This window comes from Martes martes (genome assembly GCF_963455335.1).
Source record: "Martes martes genome assembly, chromosome: 4".
Classification (NCBI taxonomy): domain Eukaryota; kingdom Metazoa; phylum Chordata; class Mammalia; order Carnivora; family Mustelidae; genus Martes; species Martes martes.
Window position 1 is genome coordinate 149685853 of NC_137891.1, and position 27224 is coordinate 149713076.

At 38.9% G+C, this 27224-nt stretch overlaps 1 protein-coding gene and 1 pseudogene across 2 annotated transcripts in view; one reads left to right on the forward strand and one right to left on the reverse strand.

Annotated features, from left to right (window-relative positions):
- Positions 1–27224, reverse strand: part of ZYG11A (zyg-11 family member A, cell cycle regulator) — a gene marked incomplete at its 5' end in the record, with an annotated part of 66101 nt that overhangs the window by 31073 nt on the left and 7804 nt on the right. Inside the window, 2 exons of the mRNA XM_080801704.1 lie at positions 1281–1421; positions 16941–17692. Coding sequence (XP_080657830.1) covers positions 1281–1421; positions 16941–17692 — 893 coding nt within the window. The remainder of the gene's footprint in view (positions 1–1280; positions 1422–16940; positions 17693–27224) is intronic.
- Positions 14781–15009, forward strand: LOC308340728 (large ribosomal subunit protein eL39-like; annotated as a pseudogene). Its single transcript has one exon. The product of its transcript is annotated as a large ribosomal subunit protein eL39-like (transcript).

Below are 27224 nucleotides of genomic sequence, written 5' to 3' on the forward strand. Positions count from 1 at the left end.
CACAGAACAGATAAAAGGATGGGATGAATCCACCAACAGAGGAGGAAAAAATTTCAATTTAACAGAATACTGAAATAATTTGAAAACTGCAAACATAACATTAGAAACTAGGTCATTAGAAGACAGACTATAGAAGACCTACAACACAAATGTAACATGAAGGCGTTGTATTAAGCTTAGACCAGACCTGCACTAACATTCAGGGACAGTGCAATCTGTTCTGTCTATCTCTATCTACCTTAGAAACCACTCTGCTGATACCAGCACGAACCATGATTTTAAGAGACCAGAGCCCCTCACTCTGACAGCTGCATAAAGTAACAGAGCCTAGACACAGACCTGGGATACATTTCCACTACGGAAAATGATTTTTGTCTGTATTACTAATTTGCTCCTAGGATGTCACCAGATTGCTATCATCCAAGTTAAATATGTAGAAATAAAACAACAAAACAAAACATGATTTTCAAAAATCACAGAATCTTAGATATGAAAAGGACTTTTAGAATATCTAATTCAAGCTCCTCATTACATACGGGAAACAAAGGCCCAGAGTTTTTCACTTTATAAAGTACTGCTTTTCAGTTATGAACAAATCTTATCTCCCACAGTGTAGAAATACCCAATTTTTTAAAGGAACTATAAAGAATTACAGAATAATAATAAAAACAAAGTGACTTCGAATCTTCCATTTTCATCTTACATTTCACTTTAAATAAATGTACTTTTCTTTCCCAAACCACTTAATACTTCCAAAAACATTTAAAATAAATTCATTTTTCTATAAACCAAAGCAAAGTTTGGCCCTATCAATACTGGTCATTTTACTTTATTCACAAAATACTTTAAATGGTAGATCTTGCACCCTTAATTATTGTATTTTGTTCTGTTCTTGTTGGAGACACTGTTGTTTTCTTTCAGAAAACCAAATGTTAGGTTTTAAAGAGTACACGAACGAATAAATGAGACAACATTTACAGCGAAGTGAACATATGTTTACAGATTAAGATCTCCTATTTTAGGCAAAATAGTACATATGTCCTCTCCTTCTCAGACTAAATCAAAACACTAGATGACTTGAATTAACTTAGATGCTTAAAATGAGAAATGCTCTGGCCATTAATTAAGCCTAACACTGTTTTCTCTCCCTAAGAGTACCTTGGCTCACTAGGGCATCTAATAAGGCATCTAAGTTACTGTATTCCATGTGTTTGGTGAACAGCTTTAATTGAACTAAGTAAAAAGTAGTAACAAAAACTACCTTTCTGCAATGTAGTTACCTTTAAAATAGCAGGCATGGTTACCTGCATTGAAAATGTCTCTGTGAAGAGCCTGTAGAGTGCTTCCTTCATAAAACATGACCTATTCCTGTATCGGCTCAGTGCTTCTGAGATCTGACTTATATTGGCTCCTCCAGCAACCTGAAAAACAAAGATGTTACCAGTAGGCTTCACAGTTCAGGCTTCTAGGGGCTTTAAGTGTTTGAAACAGTGAAAGGTGTTCAATTAATGGTCCAGGTGCTTTACAAAGTTTTTTGAATCCTAAGCCTAATAGGTAAATGTTCTCCTCAACCTCATTTTACAATGGGGCCAGAGAGATAAAGTATGGAGCTAAATGTAATGAACCAATTGTGTGGTGGAGCCAAATTCAAATACCATCTCCCTAAAACTGTATTATGGTTAAGACTTCAATTGAACAATGGGTAGCATATATATTTTTAAACAATCAAGAACCATGATTGCATATTTTCTAAGTACTACTCATATAGAATAAATTAAGACAATAAGAGAAAGGTAAGAGGCTACATAAAATAACTAAAATGGAAAAGGGAATTGACATTTTTGTAGTAATATTATTTTATTATTTGTTATTTATTAAATGTTAACATAATTCTTCCTTGCTACCACTTAGATGATAGTTTTTAAAAATCTATACATAGACTTTGGGTCTAGAGGATAATGGTGCCCCCCCCAATCTAAAACATAAAATTAACAAGGAATGCAAATAAAACAACCCAATTTTCAATATTCTTGGATAGTGAAGGGAAAAAGGCAATCAAGTGGGAAACTCAGAATTTTGCAGAAAAGAAAAACACTCCCCTCTCTAATCTACCATGACCAGTAACAAAATCACTGAAGAAACCTCACGCTGCTAATTAACATCAGTAATGGACAATGCTTATGAATCAGGAACTAGGTCAATTAAGTAACAAAAAACTAAAAATTCAAACCAATTCCATATAAGGCTATTATAAGAAATATTTAAGTAGCAAATCTACACATTTCAGCTGAGAAAAATTCTTCCTATAAACCAAAAGGGGTACCTGGATGGCTCAGTTAAGTGTCTGACTCTTGATCTCAGCTCAGGTCTTAATCTCAGGGTCATAAGTTCAAGCCTTGTGTTGGGCTCCACACTGGGTGTGGAGCTTATTTTAAAAACAAAAACAAAAACAAAAAAACCTCAACAACAAATCAGAAGAAAATTTTAACACAGCACTTTAAACTGAATTGAATATTCTCAACAAGCATTTTGGGATGTGAAAAAAAATACCCTCAACAAAAAGATGGAAAATCAATTGATTAAAAAGGAAAGAAAAAGACAAAATTATATAAAAACTAAGTTAAAAGGTACCCAAGGAAGGGCAGATTTGAATAAAAATTTACTAAGGGGAAGAAGTGCAAGAAAACAAGAAAGAAGTACAAAGGATCTAAGATTGAATGTTGATATGAAAAAATGACAAAGATCCATGAGGCATACACCTGAAGTTCCTGAGGGGAAAACAAACTATATTTAAAACTGTTAGCTAGGGGGCGCCTGGGTGGCTTAGCCAGTTAAGTGTCTGACTTCAGCTCAAGTCAGGATCTCAGGGTCCTGGGATGGAGCCCTACATTGGGCTCTTCACTCAGTGGGGAGTCTACCTGTCCCTCTTCCTCTAATAAAATCTTAAAAAACAAAAAACAAAAAACAAAAAAAAGGGAGGAGCCTGGGTGGCTCAGTTGGTTGGGCATCTGCTTTGGGCTCAGGTCACGATCTTAGGGTCCTGGGATCAGGCCCTGCACTGGGCATCCTGTTCAGCAGGGAGTCTGCTTCTCTCTCTCTCTCCCATCCCTCCCCCAGCTTGTGCTCTCTCTTTCGTGTTCTCTCTTTCTCAAATAAATAAAACCGTAAAAAAAAAAAAACAAAACCCAAACGCATATACAGAGAAAATTCCAAAATGACTGCATATGCCCAAGAAAAGGCTCAGAAAAGACCTAAAAAGACCTTAAAATTTTTATCTCAGGCTACTACTTGGCACAGACTTTTTTTTTTAAAGCCAAAACAAATATAGTAACAAAACAGCAAACCCTAAGGAAAGCAAACAATCTGATTTCTAGAGTTACCATATATCAGTTTCAAATATCCAGTTTTCAACAAGAAAAAAAAAATCCAAGGCATGCAAAGAAATAGGAAGGCACGGCTCATTCAAAAGAAAAAGAAATCAACAGCAACTGTTCTGTTTAAAGCAAAAACAAAAACAAAAACAAAACAATCACAGATCTATTAAGAAAGACTTCTTGAAAATGTTCAAAGAACTAAAGATATAGATAAAAATCAAGGAAATGATATATGAACAAAAGAGAAAAACCAAAAGAGATAGAAAACATAGAAAAGAAAAAAATTATGGAGCTGAAAAGCACAATAACTGAAATGCAAAATTCACTAGAGGGACTCAAAGGCAGATTTGAACAGGCAGAAGAATCAAACAACATGAAGAAAGGACCATGGAAATTATTGAGTCAGAAAAGGAAAAAGACCTAAAAAAAAGTGAACGGAACTTCAGGAACCTATGAAATATGAAAAAGCAGACCAAATCACACATTATGGGAGTCCCAGAAGAGAGAGAAAGAGGATTTGAAGAAAACATGGCTGAAAACTTCCCAAATTTGATAAAAGACATGAATATGAACATCAGTGAACTCAAGAAGACTCACACCAAGACACATCACAATCAAATTTTTGAAGGCTAAAGACAGACAAAATCTTGGAAGCAGCAAGAGAAAAGTGAATCACACACAAGGATGCTCGATACAATTATCTGCAGATTTCTCATCAGAAATGTTAAAGGCCAGAAGACATGGGCCAGTATGTTCAAATTGTTAAAAGAAAAACAAAAAACAAAAAACAAAAAAACCCTGTCAACAAAGAATCCTATATCCAGCAAAACCGTCCTCCAAATGTGAGGGAGAAATCAGGACATTCCCAGATAAACAAAAGCTGGAGAAGGTGACTACCACTAGAACTGCCCTGTAAGAAATGCTCAAAGGATGGGACACCTGGGTGACTCAGGCAGTTGAGCACCTGCCTTAAGCTCAGGTTGTGATCTGGGGGGCCTGGGAGAGAGCCCTGCATTGGGCTCCTTGCTCAGCAGGGAGCCTGATTCTCCCTCTGCCTGCCTCTCCCCCCACCTGTGCTCTTTGTCTTTCTCCCTGACAAGTATATAAAAAATCTTTTTTTAAAAATGCTCAAAGGAATCCTGCAGGGCAAAATAAAGTAACACTAGAGAGTAAGAAGGAACCATACGAAGTAATAAAGATCTCAAAAAAAAGGTAAATACAAGGGCAACTTAAAGGCTAGTGCTATATTAAAACTGATTAGTAGGAGTCCCTGGCTGGCTCAGTGGATAAAGTACTCGACTCTTGATCTCAGAGTCATGGATTCAAGCCCCATGCTGGGCATACAAATTACTTAAAGAAACAAAAAAACTGGCTGGTAACTCTACATTTTGTTTTATACAGGATTTAAGAAACTAATACATTTTGGGGGCACCTGGGTGACTCAGTGGGTTAAGCCTCTGCCTTTGGCTCAGATCATTATCTCAGGCTCCTGAGATCAAGCCCCGTATTGGGCTCTCTGCTCGGCAGGGAGCCTACTTCCCCCTCTCTCTCTGCCTGCCTCTCTGCCTGCTTGTGATCTCTCTCTGTCAAATAAATAAAATCTTTTAAAAAATAAAATAAAATAAAGAAACTAATACATTTTCTAAAAAATAATTATTACTCTAAAAGCTATTATTATAACTTACGTTTGTAACTGCAAATTTTGTTCTTTACATAATTTACAGATTTTATTTATTTGAGAGAGCGAGAGAACATGAGCAGGAGGGTGGGGCAGAGGAAGGGGGAGAAGCAGACTCCCACTGAGCTGGGAGCCCAACACAAGGCTCAATCTCAAGACCCTGAGATCATGACCTGAGCCAAAGGCAGATGCTTAACCAACTGAGGCACCCAGGTGCCCCTGTTTTCTACATAATTTAATACGCAAAGGGATTAAAAAGAATTGTCATTTTATACTTTGGGGCAGAAAATGTATAATGATGTAATTTGGGGACATCATTGATTAAAAGGGCTGGGGATGAAGATGGAAATTAGCAGTTTTTTATGTTACTGAAGTGAAGCTGGTATAAATTCAAATTAAAGTATTTTAACTTTAGGATATTAAATGTGATCTCCATGATAACCACAGAAAATACTTATAGAATATACATACACAAAAGGAAATGAGAAAGGAGTTTGAACATTTTGCTATAAAAAAATCAGCTGGGGTACCTGGTGGCTCAGTCAGTTAAGCATCTGCCTTTGGCTCAGATGGGATGGAGTCCCATGTTGGGCCCCCTGCTTCTTCATCACCCTCTGTCCCTCCCCTTGCTGTACTCTGTCTGTTGCACTCTCTCTCTCAAATAAATAAAATCTTAAAAAACAAAAACAAAAATAAAACCTCATTCTCAGAAAATTTAAAAAAAATCAGCTGAACAAAAAAGAAAACAGGGCTGCCTGGGTGGCTCAGTGGGTTAAAGCCTCTACCTTTGGCTCAGATCATGATTCCAGGGTCCCGGGATTGAGCCCCACATCGGGCTCTCTGCTCAGCGGGGAGCCTGCTTCTCCCTCTCTCTCCGCCTACTTGTGATCTCTGTCAAATGAATAAATAAAATCTTTAAAAAAACAAAACAAAACACAGTAATACAGGAAATGAGGACCAAGAGAAATACAGAACATATAGAAATAAAAGAGCAAAATGACATAAGTCCCTCCTTATCACTAATTACTTTAAATGTAGACGGAGGAAATGCTATAAGCAAGACAAAGATTGGAAGAATGAATAAAAAACACGTGATCCAACTATACACTGTCTATAAAAGACTCACTTTAGATCCAAAGGCACAGCTAGATGAAAAATGGAAGGATGGAAAAAAATATTCCATGCAAATATAACCAGAAGAGAGCAGGAGTGATTATACCATTAGACAAAGTAGACTTTAAATTAAAAGAGATTACAACAGACAAAGCCAGACATTATATATTAATAAAAGGTTAAGTACAGCAAGAAGATATAAGCATAAACATTTATGCACCTAATGACAGACCATCAGAACATATTACACAAAACTGACAATTAAAGGGAGAAACAGGGGCGCCTGGGTGGCTCAGTGGGTTAAAGCTTCTGCCTTTGGCCCGGGTCGTGATCCCAGGGTCCCTGGGATCAGGCCCTGCATCAGGCTCTCCGCTCAGCGGGGAGCCTGCTTCCTCCTCTCTCTCTCTCTGCCTGCCTCTCTGCTTGCTTGTGATCTCTGTCAAATAAATAAATAAAATCTTTTAAAAAATGCTTAAATTAAGAAGACAAGAAAAATCTCAAGTCAATAACTTATCTTTTCACAACTCAAGGAACAAGAAAAAGAACAAATTAAACCCAAAACTAGCAGTATGAAGGAAATAATGATTACAGCAGAGATCAATAAAATAAAGAATAGACAAATAACACAGAAAATTAGTAAAACCAAAAGTTGGTTCTTTGAATAAAACTGACAAACCATTAGCTACCAGATGGACTGAGAAAAAAAGAAAGGCCTCAAAATACTAAAACCTGAAATGAATGTGGGGACATTCTTACCAATTTTAGAGAAATAAAGAAAAAATTGAAGAGTATTATGAACAATTATGCCACAACAAACTGAATAACCTAGATGAAATAGACAAATATCTAGAAACAGAAAATTCTGAGAGACCTATAACTTCGTAAGGACAATTGATCAGTAATCCAAGATCTCCTGACAAAGAAAAGCCAGAACTGATGGCTTTGCTATTAAGTTCTACCAAACATCCAAGGAAGAATACCAATCCTTCATAAAATTTAACAACAACTGAAGAGAAAACACTTCCTAATTCATTCTACAAGTACAGCATTACCCGATACCAAAGCCAGATAAAGATACTACAAGAAAACTACAGATAAATACACTTTATGAACAGTGATTCAAGACTCAACAAAATACAGACAAACTAAATTCAGCAGCATATTAAATGGATTATATTCCATGGCCAAGTGGGATTTATTCCTGGAATGCAAAGATGGTTTAATATATGGATAGTGATATGGATATCATATGGCTAACATATGGAGAGTTAATGGACATTAACAGAACTAAGGGAAAAACCATGATCATTTCAACTGATGCAGAAAAAGCATCTGACAACACCCTTTCATGGCAAAAATACTCAACAAACTGGAAATAGAAGGAAACGAACTTAGCCTAATAAAAGCCATGTAGGGGCACCTGGGTGGCTCAGTGGGTTAAAGCCTCTGCCTTCGGCTTGGGTCGTGATCTCAGAGTCCTGGGATCGAGCCCTGCATCGGGCTCTCTGCTCGGCAGGGAGCCTGCTTCCTCCTGTCTCTCTGCCTGCTTGTGGTCTCTCTGTCAAATAAATAAATAAAATCTTTAAAAATAAATAAATAAATAAATAAAATAAAAGCCATGTATTAAAAAAAAACCTGCAATGAAAATCATACTCAATGGTGGAAGACTGGAAGTATTTATTCTAAGATCAAGAACAAGACAAGGCTACCCACTTTCCTGACTTTCACTGAACTTGGTACTGAAGTTCTAGCTAGAGCAAATCAGGCAAGAAAATGAAATAAAAGACATCCAAATTGCAAAGGAAAAAGTGAAATTATCTCTGCAGATAATATTTCATATGCAGAAATCCCTAAAAACACACAAAAAAGCCATTAGTGCTATAAATAAGCTAAGAGTCACAGGAAACAAAGTCAACACAGAAAAACATTTCGAGGCAACTGGGTAAGTTCAGTTGGCTGAACATCCAACTCTTGGTTTCAGCTCAGGTCATGATCTCAGGATCATGAGATGGAGTCCCACACCGGGTTCCACACTTAGTGCTGAGTCTGCTTGTGCCTTCTGTCCCCAATCCCTCTGCCCCTCCCCCCATAGTCTCTCTCTCTTAAATGAATAAATCTTTTTTAAAAATCAGCTACATTTCTATACAATAACAAGTAATAATCTGCAAAGGAAATTATGAAAACAATTCCATTTACAACAATACAATAAAGTACTTAGGAATTAACCCAAAGGTGAAAGACTTACACAATGAAACTACTACAAAACACTGCTCAAAGAAATGAAAGAAGACATAAATAAACGGACAGACATGTTCACGGATCGAAAGACTTAAGATAACAATACTACCCAAAGTGATCTATATATTCAACGTGATCCCTACCAAACTCCTAAGACTTTTATTTACCAAAACAGAAAAATCCATCCTAAATTCATATGGAGTTCCAAAGGACCCCAAATAGACACAGCTATCTTGAAAAAGAACAAAAATGGAGATGTCACCTTCCTAATTTCAAAACTTAACTACACAGCTACAATAATCAAAACAGTGGTACTGGCATAAAGACAGACATATAGACCAATCGAACAGAACAGAAAACTCCAAAATAGAAAGCCCTTGCATATATGGTCATATATGTAGTCAAATGATTTTTGTCAAGGTTGCAACAACCATTCAATGAGGAAAGGACAGTTTTTTCAAGAAACTGTGCTGAGTAAACTGAATATGCACATGCAAAAGAATAAAGTTGTGGGTCCCTACTTTATATCACATAAAAAAATTAACTCCAAATGGATCAAAGACCTAAATATAAGACCCTAAAACTATACAACTCTAACAAGGAAACAGAGGGCAAAATCTTCATGACAATTCCTTGGGGCACCTGGGTAGCTCAGTTGGTTAAGCATCTGCCTTTGGTTCAGGTCATAATCCTGGGGTCCTGGGATAGAGCCCTGAAGTGGACTCCCTGCTCAGTGGGGAGTCTGCTTCTCTCCATGCTCATGCATGCACACGCGTGCTCTCTGTCTCTCACAAACAAATAAGATCTTAAAAACAAACAACTTCATGACAATGGATTTGGCAATGATTTACTAGATAGAATACCAAAAACCAGCAACAAAAGGAAAAAATCTAAATATCAGACCTAAAATGAAATTTTTAAGTAATCTCTATACTCAATGTGAGGCTTGAACTTATAATGCTGTGGTCAAGAGTCAGATGCTCTACCAACTGATCCAGCCAGGCACCCTGGACTTAATTATTTTTTTTAAATTTTGTTCATCAAAATATATCAACAGAGTAAAAAAGCAACCCACAGAAAGGGAGAAATTATCAGCAAATCATATATCTGATAAGGGATAATAAATTAATAGATACCTATACTCACAATATAGAGAGAACTCCTATACTCAACAACAAAAAACAAGCAATCCCACTCAAAAATGGGCAAAGGAGGGGTGGCTCAGTGGGTTAAGGCTTCTGCCTTCGGCCCGGGTCATGATCCCAGGGTCCCTGGGATCAGGCCCTGCATCAGGCTCTCTGCTCAGTGGGGAGCCTGCTTCTCCCTCTCTCTCTGCCTGCCTCTCTGCCTACTTGTGATCTCTGTCAAATAAATAAATAAAATCTTAAAAAAAAAAAAAAAAAACAGGCAAAGGACTTGAGTTAACTCTTCTCCAAAGAAGACAAAGAAATATCCATCAAGCTCATGAAAACATGCTTAAAAATCATTAATCAGTAGGGAAATGCATATCAAAACTTCAATGAGATACCACCTCACCCCCACTAGGATTGTTACTATTCAGAAACAAAAAAAGAAAAAAAAAAAAACACCAGAAAATAACAAGTGTTGACAAGGATGCGGAGAAATTAGAATGTTTATGCACCACTTGTGGGAATATAAAATTGTGCAACTGCTGTGGGAAACATGTGACAGTTCCTCAACAAATTAAAGATGGAATTACCATATGATCTAGCAATTCCACTTCTGCGTATATACCAAAAGAACTGGAAATCAGATCTCAAAAAGATATCTGAATACCCTGATTTGTAGCATTATTCACAATAGCTGGAAGCAACGTGGAAGAAACCCAAGTGTCTACTGACAAATGCACAAGGAAAAGGTGGTATATACATAATGGATATTATTCAACCCTAGAAAGGAAAGAAATGTTGCAATATGTTACAACAGGGATGAACCTTGAGGACAGGCTAAGTGAAATAAGCCAATCACTAAAAGGCAAATACTGTATGATCCCACTTACAGGAAGTACTTAGTCAAAATCATAGAAACAGAAAAGTAGAATGGCCATTGTCCAGGGTATGGAGAAAAAAGGGAATAAGGAGTTAGTGTTTAACGGGTATACAGAATTTCAGTTTTATAAGATGAAAAGATCTATGGAGATGGATGGTGGTGATGACTGCACAACTTCATGAAGGTATTTAATATCACTGAACTGTACATTTACCATCTTAAACTTAAAATGCTAAATGTTATGTTATGTGTAGTTTGCCACCCAAAAAAATTTTTAAAAGGATGGAAATACAGAGACACCTGGCAGGTCAGTCGGTACAGCATGTCACTCTTGATCTCTGGGTCCTGAGTTTGAGCACCACACTGGGGGAAGACATTACTTTAAAAAAAAAAAAATTGAAGAATGGAAATATGAAATGACATGGGGTGATTTTCAAGACACATTTTAGGTAACAAATGCGAAGTGCCTACTGCATATTGTATTAAGAGGAGGAAATAAGAGAACCTAAGTACATCTGCTTAGTATCTTGATTATACCCTCAGTCTAGGAAAGAAAAAAGGAACTGCAAACAAATCAACTCTTTTTAGCAGGTTTGTGGTTTCCTGTAAGTATAGCAATTCAGAAAACTCTTTTACGTGTGCCGATGCTGCTAAGAACCAAATTCTCACTGTGGAAAAGAGATACAAAACAATGGGGAAAGGCAAAGGAAAATGGCGTGAGGATGGCCATTTGGAAGTTGGTTTTTTTTTTTTTTTTCTTTTTTTAAGATTTTAAAAATTTATTTATTTGAGAAGGAGATTCCACACTGAGCAGGGAGCCCCGTGCGGGACTCAATCCCAGGACTTCAGGATCATGACCTGGGCCAAGGACAGTCACCTTTTTTTTTTTTTTTTAAAGATCTATTTATTTATTTATTTATTTATTTGACAGAGAGAGAGAGAGAGATCACAAGTAGGTAGAGAGGCAGGAAGGGCGGGGGAAGCAGGCTCCCTGCTGAGCAGAGAGCCTAATGGGGCTCAATCCCAGGACCCTAAGATTATGACCTGAGCCGAAGGCAGAGGCTTAGCCCACTGAGTCATCCAGGTGCCCCCAAAGGCAGTCACTTAACCAACTGAGCCACTGAGACACCCTACAAGTATTATTTTTAAGCTTATTTCATGTATCTCTTAGCCCTGTTTGCCGAAAGGACTTAAAAACAAAGTGTACCAACAACAATGAGCATACCCAGTATTCAAATACTAGCTTCTTAATAAAAGGAACCAGGGCCCCTAGTAGAAATGTCAGAAGGGCTAAAACAGGGAAGTGTAAGAGACCTAGAACACCTCAATGTGCTAGAAAGTAAGGAAGTACTCAAAAGCAACGATTATAAGAATGGGAACATGTAAAAAATAATACAGGAGCCGGTATGAAGGAGCTCTCATTGGCCAATCTATAACAAACTGAGCATCAAAGTAATTAAGGACAATAATGAATGGTAAACCCCTGAAAACAACGAGAGGCAATGAGTTTATACTGACAATAAGTTAGACACAGAAGGAGAAGGCAGGGTTCTTCCTCATGGTAGGAAGCCTACTACTAAATGTAGTAAGGAGGGCGAGTTGGAAAATCATTACTTTGCAACAATTCCAGTAAAGACTGGTTCAGGTAAAAATCTTCAGTGGATGCTAAATCCAGATTAGAAAGTTTGATGAGGACCAGGATATTTCTATAGTCTTCAACTACCATATATATCACTTACTACTTGCAAGAGAAAAAAAAATAACCTATATATAGTGTAGAAACAATACAATACTATGTAGATAGTATTTTATCTACACTAGACATTTTATCTAGTATCTGCTCAATACTTTTCACTACATGATAAAAAGAAAAATGACTAATGAGGGGCACTGTATGCTTCAGAATTGATATTCTTGAGACTGATGCAACATCCTTCACACGGAATTGTGGCCAAAGACAAAGAACCTGATTATAAGGAAACAGCAGACCAAACCCAAAATAAGGAACATTCTATTCTTCAAAAAAAGTCAACGAAACAAAGCTAGTCTGTATTCCTCATAAATATCAATGTGACAAAGGACAGGAAGGACTAAGAACTCTTCTGGATTAAATTACAAAGGAACATGACAAATGAATGCAAAACTGACCCTGGCCTAAGAGGAAAAATATTTTACAGAGGGCATTATTGGGATAATCAATACTGTAAATATGTACAGTAAGATTATGTACGGTATTACATCAATGTTAAACTTCCTGAAATCTGATAATTGCATGGTGGCTATTAAGGAAAACATCACTGCTCTCAGAAAATACAAAATCAAGCATTAAGGGCTAGAGGGGCATGATATATGTAAGCTACTCTTGAATGGTTCAGAAAAAAATTGTATGTAGAAAGAGGATATGACACAACAAATGTGGCAAATGTTTAAAATTAATGACCCACAACTTAAAAATTATTTCAAAACAATTTTTAAACACTATACATTGATTAACTGCCCAAGGACCTACATGTTAAGAATCTAAATAATGGATATATTCTAAAATTTTTAAAAGCTTTATCATCATCCAGCTGTAAGACCTGAAAAGGAACAAAGGAGAAGCCACAGCAAGACCAAGCAGAAGACCAGACAGCTATTGCCTCCCCCTTTCTTCTCCTTGGCTTCCTGCAGATGCCATTACAAAACAATCTTCAGAAGGGATTCTTGCCACACCCCACCACTGGATATACAAGGATTTCCTACCACATGAAGATTTTGCATGGCTTTTAATACTAATGTAGGGTATCCTTTGTGCCTATTTTATTTTTTATTTTTATTTTCTTAAGTAGGTTCCCACACTCAAGGTGGGGCTTAAACTCATGACCCTGAGATCAAGAGTTGTATGCTCTACTGACTAAGCCAGCCAGGTGCCCCCACCCCTGCTTCTGCCTATGTTAAAGGAATTAAGTATATGTTGCCCATTCTAATTTGAGGTGAATAAGTATCTGTTGTCTTTGAAGGTCTTTGCTGACATTTAATTTTATCCATGTTAAATGTAAGCAAATTTTTCTTAAAGATTTTATTTATTTGCCAGAGGGAGAGAGCACAAGCAGGGGGAGAGGCAAGCAGAAGAGAAAAGCAGACTCCCCGCTGAGAGCAGGGAGCCCGGTGGAACTCAATCCCAGGACCCTGGGATCATGACCTGAGCTGAAGGCAGACACTGAACTGACTGAACCACCGAAGACGTCCCTATAAGCAAATTTTTGATCAGCTCAAACACTAAGATACTTAGTATACTTTGCATCTGACCTCAAACATATTTCCATTAAATATAGGTTTCCTGAAACATACCTTTCTTTTTTTTTAAGATTTTATTTATTTATATAAAAGAGAGATGCAGCAAGAGAGGGAACACAAGCAGGGGGAGTGGGAGAGGGAGAAGCAGGCTTCCTGCTGAGCAGGGAGCCAGATGTGGAGACCCTGGGACCATAACTTGAGTCGAAGGCAGACGCTTAACTGTCTGAGCCACCCAAGCGCCCCTGAAACATACCTTTTAAATTTGCCATACCTTACACTCCCCATAAGGCTGGCTTAAGATCTTTATAGAGTTTCTTAGTAGCGGGAGAATTGCGGTCTCTCCTCTCCATCCCAACAATATCTAACACTGTGTATGATACCTAATTTTAAATTTTCAAAATAAACTAAACTTACATGTATACCAGGTAAGTTTACTGAAACACAGCTTCCCGTTTTCTTTTGCTGTACCCACTCTAACAGTATCTTAACTACATACATAATCCGTCTATAGAATATTCCAGCATTTGTCCCATATTATTGCATATACCAACAGTTTATGTGCTAAAAAACAATTATTCCACCGGATTGCTGCACTCTTTTTATCACTGAGACACTAAATGCTATTAATCTTAAACAGGCCTACGTACACACGTACAGGCCTACTCCTGATAAACAATGCTCTACATGCTTAATCTGAAAGTTCCCATTATTATCTCTATTCAAGCCTAATAATGTAACTGATGGTTTCCAGCTTCATTAGACATGCTAGAAAATTAAAAGGACTTCATGGGCTCCTGGGTGATTCAGTTGGTTGAGTGTCAGACTCTTCATTTCAGCTCAGATCCTGATCTCACGGGTCATGATAATGAGGCCTGTGTGGGGGTCCATGCTCAGTGGGAGTCTGCTTGGATATTCTCTTCCTCTGCCCTTTCCCCCACTCACGTGTGTTCTCAAAAATAAATAAAATATTTTTTAAAAATACAAAAGGACTCCAAAATACAATTGCTATTTTCATCAAAAGAATAAAAATGTGAAAACAGCTCTCTCCTTTTCTACGCCATTGTGGTGTGTGCGGCTGACTACCCTTTGCTATGTCTTCTCACAAGACTTTCAGGATCAAGCAATTCTCGGCCAAGAACCAAAAGCAGAAGCGTCCCATTCCCCAATGGATTCTGATGAGAACTGGTAATAAAATCCAGTACCAATGCCAAGAAGAGGCACTGAAGAAGAACAAGGTTGGGTCTAAAGAGATTACACATGAGATGGCACACATATTTATGCTGCCTGAAGGTCACCAGCTCGTATCCTATCACTCTGTAAACATCACTACCACCTGAAGAACAGACATGTTTTATTGAGGGCTGATTTTTCTCTGTCACTATGCTTCTGCACCAGTAGGCTTGTTCAGTAATCATGTGAGAGACCTTTTATGGGGGGGTGGGATAAAAATGTGAAAACAACTGGGGCACCCCGATGGCTCAACTGATGGAGCACATGACTCTTGATCTTTGGGTTGTGAGTTTGAGCCCCATGCTGGTCAAATAAATAAATAAGTAAGCAAATAAATAAATAAATAAAAATTAATGATTGGAAAATCATTTCACTCTCTCACCCTAGAAGGAATTACATATGGTGTAATTACAAAGCATTTTAAACCAGTGGTTCTGAACCTTTGCTGCACATTAGAATTACCTGGGAACTTTCAAAATCTTGATGCCCATGCCAAGTCCCAGACCAATTAAATTAGAATCTCTGGGAGATCAGACACAGGCATCAGTACATTTCAATACTTCCAAAGTAATTACAACGTACAACCAAGATAGAGAACCACTGTTTGAAAAAAGAAATATTCGGGGCGCCTGGGTAGCTCAGTGGGTTAAAGCCTCTGCCTTCGGCTCAAGTCACGATCCCAGGGTCCTGGGATCGAGCCCCAAATCAGGCTCTATGCTTGGTGGGGAGCCTGCTTCCCCCTCTCTCTCTGCCTGCCTCTCTGCCTACTTGTGATCTCTGTCTGTCAAATAAATAAATAAATCTTTAAAAAAAAAAAAAAGAAAGAAAAAAGAAATATTCTGAAACATAAATATTTTAAGTATATGCTATTCTAAAAACAGCACCATGAGTGCTTGCTTCAGCAGTACATATACTAAAACTGGAACAATACAGGGAAGATTGGCATGGCCCCTACAAAAGGATAATTTTTTTTTAATTTTTTTTTAAATTTATTTATTTGTTAGAGAGAGAGCGAGCGAGCACAGGCAGATAGAGTGGTAGGCAGAGGCAGAGGGAGAAGCAGGCTCCCTGCCGAGCAAGGAGCCCGATGTGGGACTCGATCCCAGGACGCTGGGATCATGACCTGAGCCGAAGGCAGCCGCTTAACCAACTGAGCCACCCAGGTGTCCGCCTACAAAAGGATAATATGCAAACTTATAAAGCATTTCACATTTTAAAAAATAAAAATAAATAGCACCATGATTGGTTATAAACTTATTCTGGCAATGATCAATATTTTTTTTTTTAAGGATTTGTTTATCTGAGAGAGATACAATAAGCACAAATGTGAGTGTGCCAGCGGGAGGAGAGGCAGAGAGGGGGAGGGAGAATCTTAAGCAGACTCCCCGCTGAGCACGGAGCCTGACACAGGGCTCGATCTCACAACCCTGAGATCATGACATCAGCCAAAATCAAGAGTTAGACACCTAACCAACTGAGCTACCCAGAAGCCCTGTCAAAACTTTTTTAAAGAACCTTTTCAAAATTGTTTTCACTCATACCTTTACCAAAAATGTTGATCACCCACCTTACTAATTATATTTAGCTGTTACTAGAGATAAACAACGCAAGTTTTAAAGTCACAAAGAATTGGATACAAGTCCTAGTTCTACCATTTAACATGTAGTTATATGATTAGTTTAACCTCTGAGCTTCCAAATCCTCATCTGTAAAATGGAAAGATTAAAGAGGAAAAACAACATGCACAACGTGGATCTGGTACATAGGAAGGAATGTATAAATGGCTATACTTAATCATACCAAACTAGACTAGAAGACCTGGAGGCCAGGACCATATCTTGTTTAAAGCCATAATTCCAGAACTTACCACATGGTAGCTACACAGTAATTATTGTTAAGCTCCTTAAGAATTTTTTATCTATCTCTGTAACCCTAATACCTCATGTACATTCTTATATAAAACAAAAGCCTAATAAAGTTCTGGACAAAGGAAACAAACTTATTTCAGATAGAAAACAAACCCTCAAGCCTTGCTTTGCAGTAAAGAAGTCAGAATAACCAGCATCCGTAGCCAACAGTCCCACAAACTGCATCGCAGGCCGCTGCCGTATAAACAGTTCTACAGCTCCATCGGTGATGCAACTGCCCCCTGAAATATCCAGTGACACAATATGGGGCAGAATATCCTTTTGCTGAAGCAAATGAAAAGCTAAATCTGATTTGAGTTGCCTGTGATCAGAAATATCAAGGTGAAGCAGACATTTAAGTTCTCTAATAACTGCAAGAATTTGTGGTTTGGTCATAGTCAGACATTTCAGATAGTGCATTGTCAGAGATTTGAGTCGATCCTTACACGTAAGGAGTGCAGAGATGTTAGTGACCAAAGTATTGGAGATATCCAAGCTTTCCAGTTTTGGTAACTGAGCAACATTAGCCAGGTCTTCACTACGAAAACAAACATTGAAAACACTTAAAATGCGAAGACCAGTGAGCTGACCAAAGAATAGCAGTCTTGAATCTCGAGGGATGCTTGCCGAGTCCAACAGAAGACACCGAAGGTTTTGCTGGATCCAGCTATTGCTGCAGAGTCCACTTATGATGTCTGGGATTGAGAGGTCAGTGTGCACGGCAGTGGCATCTAGCTCAATGACTCTGTGATGGCAGAAAGCTTTTGTGAATGCAGCTGCTGAGATTTTAGCTTTTTGAATATTGACCAGCTTCAGTTTCATTTGGTTGCCTTGGAAAATGCTTGCTGTTCTATCAGTCAGCTTGCCTATAAGAGAACCAAAACCAGCTTGTAATAACAACTAAATCTCATGCCTTTTCCAGGAGGCACTGTGGCCAATGAACAATGATGGACGCTAATAGTAACAGTGACTATATTTACTGCTTACTTTGTGCCAAGCATTCTTCTAAACCCTTTACTTAGACTACTTCATTTATTCTTTATAATACCATAATAATACTATAATACTATTATTATTACTAACATAACTGAGGAAACTGGAGCTTAAAAAGGTTAAGTCACTTGCTCAAAGTCAAAATATGTGGCAGAATCAGGAAGCAAAATCAGCTCAACTCCAGAGCCCATAGTTTTGTCCATAGTAACCTGGTTCACAAAAAAACAAAACAAAAAATGAAAGAAAGAAAATAGGTAAACAAGTACAGGATGTATAATATACAAATAACACTACTAATGATTACTTCTAACCAAATTAATCAACAGCCTCTGATAAGTCACTTACCTCTGTGGGCCTCATTTTCCTCATCTATAAAATAAATGGGTTATACAAGATTTTACTTAGAAAAGATTTACTAAGCATCTTCTATGTGTGAGATCCTGTGTTAAGTAATGGGCACAAAAGGTAATTAGACCCCTGTGACCACAAGGAATTCTAGTCTAGGAAGGCATACCAGGCAAATAAATGATTATAATAGTGTATTACATGCTGTAGTGATTTGCACCAGCTATTGAACTAGTACAGATGATATTATCTTTGGAAAAAGTTCTGAAGACTAAATATACGTTTAGGGGAGGGGGAGCAGAATATGAAGGGCGGAAGAAGGTATCAAACACAAGGAGGCACAGACCAGCAGGTTATTTGAAGACCCTGAGTAGATCAACACTATTGAAACACAGTGGTGTAAAAGCTACAAAGGAAAGTGGAAAGGAAGGTAAAAGGCAGATGGGGCCTGTACACAAAGCTAGGAAACTCAGACTTTTTTTTTTTTTTAAGATTTTATTTATTTATTTGACAGACAGAGATCACAAGTAGGCAGAGAGGCAGGCAGAGAGAGAGGACGAAGCAGGCTCCCTGCTGAGCAGAGAGCCTGATGCGGGACTCGATCCCAGGACCCTGGAATCATGACCTGAGCCGAAGGCAGAGGCTTTAACCCACTGAGCCACCCAGGCGCCCCTTGGAAACTCAGACTTTTAGCCTATGGGACAACTCAATTTTGAAGCAGAAAAAAAAAAAAAAGGTCATAATTCTATTTTTAGAAAGACTGGGGCGCCTGAGTGGCTCAGTCAGTTAAGTATCTGCTTTTCGTTCAGGTCATGATCCCAGGTCTTGGGATCAAGTCCCATCCGGCTCCCTGCTCAGCAGGGGAGTCTGCTTCTCCCTCTTTCTCTGCCCCTCCCCTGCTCGTTCTCTCTCTCTCTAATAATAAAATCTTAAAATTAAAAAAAAAGAAAGACCAATCATGTGACTATAAAATAATAAGAATGGTGTTTGGTGGGAGTGAGATGGGGCAAGATATTATTAAAGGTTTTCATAATGCAGGGCGCCTGGGTGGCTCACTGAGTTAAAGCCTCTGCCTTCAGCTCAGGTCATGATCCCAGGGTTCTGGGATCGAGCCCCGCATCGGGCTCTCTGCTCAGCAGGAAGCCTGCTTCCTCCTCTCTCTCTGCCTGCTTCTCTGCCTACTTGTGATCTGTCTGTCAAATAAATAAATGAAATCTTTTTAAAAAAAGGTTTTCATAATGCAAGATAAAAGTTTAAGGCTGACAGAACATGGTGGCTGAACAGACTGGGGGAGAACTGAGAGGGGAAAAAAAGGTGCATAAGCTGATTCTTAGCTTCTGAGTTTAAGTTGGGTTACACCACCAAGACAGGAGGAACGAAGTCCCTATACTTCAGACTTTGAGGAAGAATTCAGTACATTCATTTATACATTTATCCAACAAATCCTGAGTGTTTGCTATATGTGAAGTGCTAGCTATGCTAAATGCTAAGAATGGTGAATGAGACAAACATGGCTTCTCCCAACATGGAGTTTATTTACAACTTAGAGGGAGAACATTAGACAAGCAGAAAACTAACATCAAAAATATAATGAGGAAAAAAATACAGTGAGTTAAAAATAAACTACCCTATGATTCAGCAACCACACTGCTAGGTATTTACCCAAAGAATACAAAAATACTAATTCAACAGGATACATGCCCCCTGATGTTTATAGCTGTTATAGATGTTATTATCAACAACAGCCAAATTAGGGAAACAGCCCAAGTGTCCATCGATTGATAAATGGAAAAAGAAGAGGAAGTATGTATGTACGTATACACATATGTACATGTACACACACACACACACACACACACACACACACACAGGAATATTACTCGGCCATAAAAAATGAAATCTTACTATCTGCAACAACATAGATGGAGCTCCAGAGTATTATGCTAAACAATATGAATGCGAATACAAATATGAAGACAAATACCAAAAGATTTCACTTGTATGTGGAATTTAAGAAAAAACAGAAGAGCAAAGGGGAAAAAGGAGAGGCAAACCAAGAAAAAGATTTTTGGGACAGGTGGGTGGCTCAGCAGAGTGTCCAGCTCTTGATTTTAGCTCAGGTTGTCAGGTCGTGATCTCAGGCATAAGATCAATCCCCATAGCAGGCTCGCCCTGGGTGGGGAGCATACTTGGGATTCTCAATCTTTCTCTCTCTCAAAAGAAACAAAAGGAAAAAGAAAAGAAAAAAAAAAAGAAACAGACTCTTAACTATAGAAAACAAAATGATGGCTACCAGGGGAAAAGCGGGGAAAGATTATAAATACGGGCTGGGGATTAAGGAGGGCACTTGTGATGAGCACTGGGCGATGTATGAAGTGCTGAATCACTAAACTGTACACCTGAAACTAATATGACACTGTATATTAACAAACGGAATTTAAATAAAAACTTAAAAAAATGCAAGTGTTCTAAAGGAAACAAGAACATAATACAGGGTAAGGAAAGAAAAAAGGATGACAAAAATCTTCTGTCTCTCTGTGGAGTTCAAGGAAGTGATGTTTTTTTTTTTTGTTTTTTTTTTTTTTTTAAAGATTTATTTATTTATTTGACAGACAGAGATCACAAGTAGGCAGAGAGGCAGGCAGAGAGAGAGGAGGAAGCAGGCTCCCTGCTAAGCAGAAAGCCTGATGTGGGGCTTGATCCCAGGACCCTGGGATCATGACCTGAGCTGAAGGCAGAGGCTTTAACCCACTGAGCCACCCAGGCGCCCCAGGAAGTGATGTTTTAAGCTAAGACCTAAAGGACGTAAAAGATAAAGGTCACTGTCATTCTAGATGGAAGGAAGACCTAAAGTTCTGATATGGAAAATAAGTAGGCTTTTTCTGTGAAATGAGAGGAAACCAATGAAACTAAAGCACAGCTGGGGAAGGGGATACCAGCATCTGAGACAGAAGCAAAAGTCAGATCTTGCAGACCAGGGCAAAGAATTGACATTTCATCCTAAGTACAAGGAGAAGCCTTTCAAGGGTGACAGAAGGTGTGGCTGGATCTATTAAGAGAGCTGTTTGCAAAAAAAAAAAAAAAAAAAAAAAAGAGGGCTGTTTGCTATGTGGCAGAGCTTGGCAAGGGGTGAAAATGGAGGGCACCGGGGCGCCTGGGTGGCTCAGTGGGTTAAAGCCTCTGCCTTTGGCCCAGGTCATGATCTCAGGGTCCCAGGATGGAGCCCCGCATCGGGCTCTCTGCTCAGCAAGGGAGCCTGCCTCCCCGCCTCTCTCTCTGCCTGCCTCTCTGCCTACTTGTGATCTCTGTCTGTGAAATAAATAAATAAAATCTTTAAAATAAAAAAATGGAGGGCACCTGTGAGGTCACGAGAGAAAAGAGAAAGGTGTCATTGACAGGAGCTAAGAGGAAAAAGAATGTTCAAGATAGATATTTTGTTTTTTGTTGTTTTTTTTAAGATTTTATTTATTTACTTGACAGACCACAACAGGCAGAGGCAGGCAGAGAGAGAGGAGGAAGCAGGCTCCCTGCTGAGCAGAGAGCCCGATGCGGGGCTCGATCCCAGGACCCTGAGATCATGACCCAAGCCGAAGACAGAGGCTTTAGCCCACTGAGCCACCCAGGCGCCCTGAGATAGATATTTTGAAGGCAGAATATGTTTCAACAGAACCAAGGAGAGAAAAATGAAAAATGAAAAATGAAAAATGACTCTTCCTAAGTCACTGAACAGGAGGTATATGGCCAAGTCATTTTGGAGATGGGGGAAACGGCAGTATAGCAGCTGTTGTAACAGAAAACCTAGATGTTTTATAGTAACAAAGGACTTAATACTAGATAGAGCTGCAGGGAGTGCCACCAGCCAACAGCCCTCATCTATGGGACAGTAGCTGCAAAGAATTGCCCCACCCAAGGTCACACCATTTCCCATGCAGACCCATATCCAAAACTGAGTTGGGAGGTATAAAGGTCCAGCCCTCATATCCCAAATTCACGCAGATCTAGTAGTTGTTCCACCTTCAGGATTCCCCAAAAGATCAGCTGAAATATTCTAAATTCTATAGAGTTTAAACCCATGAGACTTAAGGATAAACACTTGGAATTAACTGGCATAGAGACAGTATTTAAAGATATGGGAGGGGCACCTGGGTGCCTCAGTGGGTTAAGCCTCTGTCTTTGGCTCAGGTCATGATCCCAGGGTCCTGGGATTGAGCCCCACATCGGGCTCTCTGCTCAGCAGGGAGCCTGCTTTCCTCTCTCTCTGCCTGCCTCTCTGCCTACCTGTGATCTCTGTCTGTCAAATAAATAAATAAAATCTTTTAAAAAAATAAAATAAAAAATAAAAATAAATTAAAAAAATTTTAAAAGCTATGGGATGGAAGATATGGGAATAAAAGAGAAGGAGCAAGGACGAAGTACTGAAAACATCTACATTTAAGGTCAGTAGAATGAGGAATAAGTCATAATAGCAAATAACAGCTGCTGAATGTTCTAAACATTCTAGATACATTAAACTCTCTAAATGCTCCTAAAACCCAATGAGGAAGGGATTACAGATGAGTTAAGTAACAAGAAAGTTAAGTAACTGGCCCATGAAAACATACCTAATAGTCACGACAGTGTACAAACCCAAATGGTCTCACACCAGAACCAGAACTCTTACACCTTAATTTGTTCTGCCTTTCAAAGAAGCTGGATAAGGAGACAGATTAGGAGCAGCCACTGAGGTAGAAGAAAACCAGAAGCAGAATATGATGACTAAACAGCTCAGAAAAGAAGTACAGTATACACAGGACACATCCTGGATATGTGGTTCTGAGTACTGTGCTGGGAACTCTAGCAGTGGTAGCTAAAGCAAAAAAATAAATAAAAATTAAAAAAAAGACCTACAGGATATTCAAAGTCAGATGAGTACCCAAGATGGAACCTCAAGGAACACAGAACACTTAAGGTACATACAGAAAAACAACAGCATTCAAAGGAAATTGTGGAAGAGTAAACAATGATACAAGGTGGGGGGGGCAGATACAGAAAAATGAAATACTCAGGACACATGGGTGGCTCAGTCAGTTAAGTGTCTGCCTTCAGCTCAGGTCATGATCCCAGGATCCTGGGATCCAGTCCTGCATCAGGATCTTTGCTTGGTGGGGAGCCCGCTTTTCCCTCTGCCCGCTGTTCTCCCCTTTGCCTGTTGCTCCCCCACTGTATGTGCCCTCTCTCCCTCTGTCAGATAAATAAATAAAATCGTTAAAAAAAAAAAAAAGGAAAATGAAATACTCTAAATCAGATAGGTCAAGAGTAATTAATACTAAAAGTCAAAGCTACAAGAATCCTCTATGATTTAATGAACATAGGCAATGCTCATTTATGGCCACCTAAATCACAAAACCAGACAACCAAACTTAATTAACCCCCTTAAGGAAGTACAGGGCCCTACCAAAAACATCAAACCTGAATCTGATGAAGCCTCTACATCTACTTCCAATTTAGAGGAATTACAAGGACCAAAGGAACAGTCAAAAATCATAGCACTGTCAAACAATGGCAAAATCCAGACGGGAAAAACTCTACACAACAAACCACCTTGGTTTCTTGGAAAAAAATAACTGGAAAATCCCCAAACATATGGAGATTAAGCAACATACATCTTTTTTTCTTTTTTTTTTTTTTTAAGATTTTATTTATTTATTTATTTGAAGGAGAGAGACAGCAAGAGCAGAAACACAAATGGGGAGGGGGAGAGGGAAAGCAGACTTCCCGCTGAGTGGAGGAGCCTGATGCGGAGCTCGATCCTAGCCAAAGGAAGACACTTAACGACTGAGCCACGCAGGCAGCCCATAAGCAACATACTTCTAAATAAACACATGGATCAAGGAAGAAATCTCAAGAGAAATTTTAAATGTTGAACTACATGAAGATACAACTTATCAAAATTTGTGGGATAAAGTGAAATCAGTGCTTAGAGGGAAAGTTATAGTTCTGAATACATACATTAGAAAAGAAAGATCTAAAATCAATCATCTAAGTTTCCATCTTAGGAAACTAGAAAATGAACAAATTAAGTCCAAAGTAAGCAGAAGAAAAATAATTAAAACATAAATCAATGAAATTAAAAATGTAAAATCAACAGAAATCAATAGAGAAAAATCAACAAAACCAAAAGCTGGTTCTTTGAAAAGATCTATAAAAATCAGGCTAACTGGGGCACCTGGCTGTCTGAGTGGGTTGGGCTCCTGCCTTTGGCTCCGATCATGATCCTGGAGTCCTGGAATCAAGCCCCCTGTCAGGCTCTCTGCTCGGCAGGGAGTCTGCTTCAGCCTGTGACCCTCCCCCTTCTTGTGCTCACTCTATCTCTCTCAAATAAATAAATAAATAAAATCTTTTTTTTTTTTTTTAATCTAGCTAACTGGGGCACCTGGGTGGATCAGTTGGTTAAATATCTGCCTTCGGCTCAGGTCATGATCCCAGGTTCCTGGGATCAAGTTCTACATTGGGCTTCTTCCTAAACGGGGAGCCTGCTTCTCCCTCTGCCTGCCTCTCCCCCTACTTGTGCTAGCACTCGCTCTCTCTCTGACAAATAAATAAAAACAAAATCTTTTAAAAAGGGGGCGTCTCTCCCTCTGCTCCTCCCCCTGCTCACAGGTACTTGTTCTCCCTCTCTCAAATTTAAAGAAAAAATTTTTGGAAGATTTTTACTTATTTATTAGAGCGGAGGCAGAGAAGGGAGGGGCAGAGGGAGGAGAGAGAGAAACCTAAGCAGACTCCCCACCGCACACTGACCCTGATATGGGGCTTGATCTCACAACTCTGAGATCATGAGCTGAAATTAAGAGTCAGATGCTTAACTGACTGAGCCACCCAGACGTCCAATAAATAAAATCTTATAACAAAACAAAAAAACTCCCCACGCGGGGGGACACAGTGGCTCATTTGGTAGAGCGTGTAACTCTTGATCTCAGGGTCGAATTCAAGCCCCACACTGGGCCTAGAGATCACATTAAAAAAACAAAAAACAAAAACCTACCCACACAAAGAGGCCACAAGGGCTTCACTGGTGAAATCCACCAAACATTTAAAGAATACATAACAATTCTTCACAAATTCTTCCAAAAAAACAGAAGAAGGAACACCTTCCAACTCAGTATTATCCTGATGCCACACCCAGATAAAGACATCATAAAAGCAGAATATAACAGACCAATATCCTTAAAATAATGGCAAATCTCAAACACAAAACCAAAACAAAAAAAAACACCTCACCCAAATAACAGCAAACCATCTAGCAACATACAAAAGAGTTATACACCATGGCCAGGTGGGATTTATCCCAGGAAAACAATACTATATTAATATCCAAGAAGGAATTAACATAATACACTATATTAATAGAATAAAAAACAAAACCGCCATGAGCATTTTAACATATGAAAAAAAAAGCCAACACTTTCCCTGATGAAAATGTTCAACAACTAAAATAGAAGGAAACCTCCTCAGGCTGTTAAGGGCACCTACCAAAACCCCAAAACTAACATACTTAATAGAGAAAGACTAGATGCTTTCCCCTTGAGATTGGAAAAAGATAAGCATATCCATTTCAATACTTCAATACTTCAACATTGTATTATAGGCTCTAGTCAGGAAACTGGACAAGAAAATTAAATAAAAGGCATCCAAAACAGAAAGAAGGAAGTAGAACTATGTTCATTGCAGATGATGGCACCTTGTAATAACAAATCCTAAGGAATCCACTAAACAACTATTAGAATTTTTTTTTAATGGTGAAAACAATGAAATTCATTTTATTACATACCTTTGATTAGGGGGTGAATGCATTTACTATGCAGAATAACCATAGTCCTACTGTCCTGGACTTACTACTCTAAGCCTACCCCAATTAGTGCCACTGAACTCCAGGCTGATTGGTTGCTTAGTATAATGCACTGTTTTTGTTTTTATTTTTAACAACGATTAGAATTAATGAAAGTTTCCAGGATGTATGATCAACATAAAAAAGAAAAAATAAATTGTAGGGGAACCTGGCTGGCTCAGTTAGTAAAGCATGCGACTCTAATCTTAGAGTTGTGAGCTCGAGCCCCACATTAGGTGTGGAGCTTACATTTAAAAAAAAAAAATGGTAGGGCACTACCCTTTGTGGGTGGCTGGGTGGCTCAGTCATTAGGCATCGGCCTTCCGCTTAGGTCATGATCCCAGGGTCCTGGGATCGAGCCCCGCCTCGGGCTCCCTGCTCAGCAGAAAACCTGCTTCTCCCTCTCTCCCCCTGCTTGTGTTCCCTCTTTTGCTGTGTATCTCTCTGTCAAATAAATAAAATCTTTTTTAAAATAATAAATAAATAAATAAATAAATAAAATGGTATTTATGTACACTAAAAATGAACAATCCAAAAAATGAAATTAAGAAAGCAATTCCAGGGATGCCCAGGTGGCTCAGTCAGTTAAGTGTCTGCCTTGACTCAAGTCATGATCCGGGTGCCCTGGGATGGAGTCCAGAGTCGGGCTCCCCTCTCACTCTCTGCCCCTCCCCCTGCTCATACTCTTTCTCGCTCTCAAATAAATAAATAAAATCAAAGGGAAGAAAGGAAGGAAGGAAAGAATTTTATGTAAAATAGCATTAAAAGAATAAAATACTGAGGTGCCTACGGGGCACAGTCATTAAGTGTCCAACTCTTGATTTCAGCTCAGGTCATGATCTCAGGATCAAGAGATGGAGTCCTACATCGAATCCCTGCTTGGGATTTTCTCTCTCCCCCTCTCCTCTACTCTCCCCCTGCCCCCTCAAGAGCATGTGTGCGCGCGCATGCGCTCTCTCTCTCTCTCTCTCAAAAAATAACCAAAAACAAAACAAAATTTAAAAAATAAAAAAAAATATTTTAAGATTTTATTTATTTATTAGAGAGCATAAGCAGAGGGAGAGGCAGAGGGAGAGAGAGAGGAAGAAAGAGACTCTCCGCCGAGCAAGTAGCCTGATGTGGGGATCGATCCCAGGACCCCAAGATCATGACGTGAGCTGAAGGCAGATGCTTAACTGACTGAGCCACCCATATGC